The following is a 1,723-nucleotide window of genomic DNA, read 5'->3' on the forward strand; positions in this document are numbered from 1 at the left end:
TTTTGCCATAGACATAAGAAACAATAAGCACAATTTCATAGACATAACATAGTTTGATCACATCCAAAAAGTTTTGCCATTACGGACTAAGAAACAAGTACCAAATAACATAGTTTGATCACATAACATAGTTTAACCAAATAACATAACATAGTTCGAAGGCAACATAAGAAGTTGAACAAGTTCAACGGTCATCGACTGCATAAAAGGTTTCATCCATAGGTAGCAATCAAACATGACGATCATCAGCAGCCACACGCATATATAGTTTAGATGATATCGATGACGATCATCATCTTCAAGCCTTGACGGTTGGTGTTCCTGATAGTAATAAGGATGGCCTGTCCAACATGAAGATTCTTGTCAACGAGGAAGCTCTTCCACCCATCTGTGCTTAAATGTGTGCGACCGTCCGTTTCCACGCCGTACGCACAAGTAGTGACGGGGCCCCTTGCGGTAAGGCGTATTCCAGCATAGCCTTCTTCATCAGCCTCGATGCCACAACTCTCAGATAGGCTCTTTGGCAATTTCTGAATAAGAAAAACATATCAATTAATAAGTATGGATTATCTAAACTATTAACAATTCCTTGGATTCTACACTAATAACATACCATGACATGTCGATCGATCATGGTACTTGTTAGATGGGTCATGAATGGCGCCCCGATCAACTCAGCACGTGGCAGAAAGTTGTCCCATAGGTTGCACACCTCCTGTTCGCTCAGCCTCACTTTTTGAGCACAAATGGCTCCCTCAAGTGGGTCTTCATAGTCATCATCCTCATCAAGTGGTGGTGGTGGCGCCATGTTCCTTATATAAGCATTGATTGGATAAAGTTAATTAAACATCAATATTTGTTCTAATGCAAGCAAAACAAATATCTACAATATTCACACAATAAATCATCACATATGGCTACAAGAAAGACTAAACCTAGGGTTCATCTAGGTTCTAGGGTCCATCTAGGTTCTAGGATTCATCTAGGTTCTAGGGTTCATCATATCAACTAGAGAGGGTTCCTCGTATGGCTATAAGAAAGACTAAACCTAGGGTTCATCAACTAGGTTCATCACATTGCAATCATCTAGGTTTAGGGTTCATCATATCAACTAGAGAGGGTTCCTCATATGGCTATAAGAAAGCGGATTGATTGACTCAAACTAATTGGGGGGTTGGAGGAGCTTACCTTCCTCTTTCCGTAGCCATCTCGATATGCAAAATCCGTGAATCGACGAAGAAGAACGGAGTGGGGAAGTGGAGGAGATGAGAAAATGGGCGAGAGGAAGAAGAAGGCGGCTGGGTGGGTGGGGATTAGGGGTTGTGGTGGGGTGGTGGGCGGCTGGGTTTATAAATGCCCAAACCCTACCGCCATAGGGCGCGGCGGTAGCAGACCACAGCCTACCGCCATCAGACCCGACGGTAGGTGCCTCCCCCCACGCCGATCTTCTGTGACCAAAAAATCGAGCAGCGCAGCGGTAGGGTTGCGCAGCCTACCATCGAGGCCCTGGGCGGTAGGGTCCTACCGCCAAGCTCCCTGGCGGTAGGGTGAGCAACCCTACCGCTGCGCTGCTCAATTTTTTGGTCACAGAGGATCGGCGTGGGGGGGGGGAGGCACCTACCGCCGGGTCTGATGGCGGTAGGTTGTGGTCTGCTACCGCCGTTTTGTATGGCGGTAGGGTGCCTTTGTGTGCATTTTTTGCACCTTCTAACTTCTTTTGTCT

General features: G+C 46.3%; 1 protein-coding gene across 1 annotated transcript; it reads right to left on the reverse strand.

Annotated features, from left to right (window-relative positions):
- Positions 1-218: 218 nt before the first annotated feature.
- Positions 219-726, reverse strand: LOC123070415 (uncharacterized). The gene is made up of 2 exons (XM_044493638.1): positions 614-726; positions 219-530 (listed from the first exon to the last, which is right to left on the reverse strand). The coding sequence occupies exons 1-2, from the start codon at positions 653-655 to the stop codon at positions 270-272; spliced, it is 303 nt and encodes a 100-aa protein (XP_044349573.1). The 5' UTR covers positions 656-726; the 3' UTR covers positions 219-269.
- Positions 727-1,723: the final 997 nt, after the last annotated feature.

The sequence above is a fragment of the Triticum aestivum genome, chromosome 3B (assembly GCF_018294505.1).
Source record: "Triticum aestivum cultivar Chinese Spring chromosome 3B, IWGSC CS RefSeq v2.1, whole genome shotgun sequence".
Taxonomy (NCBI): Eukaryota; Viridiplantae; Streptophyta; class Magnoliopsida; order Poales; family Poaceae; genus Triticum; species Triticum aestivum.

Bases quoted from the DNA above. Each gene is read 5' to 3' on its own strand.
- LOC123070415 (XM_044493638.1), bottom strand. From the start codon at position 655: ATGACCCATCTAACAAGTACCATGATCGATCGACATGTCATG. The intron at 531-613 runs GTATGTTATTAG...TTTCTTATTCAG, and splicing joins TGATCGATCGACATGTCATG to AAATTGCCAAAGAGCCTATC.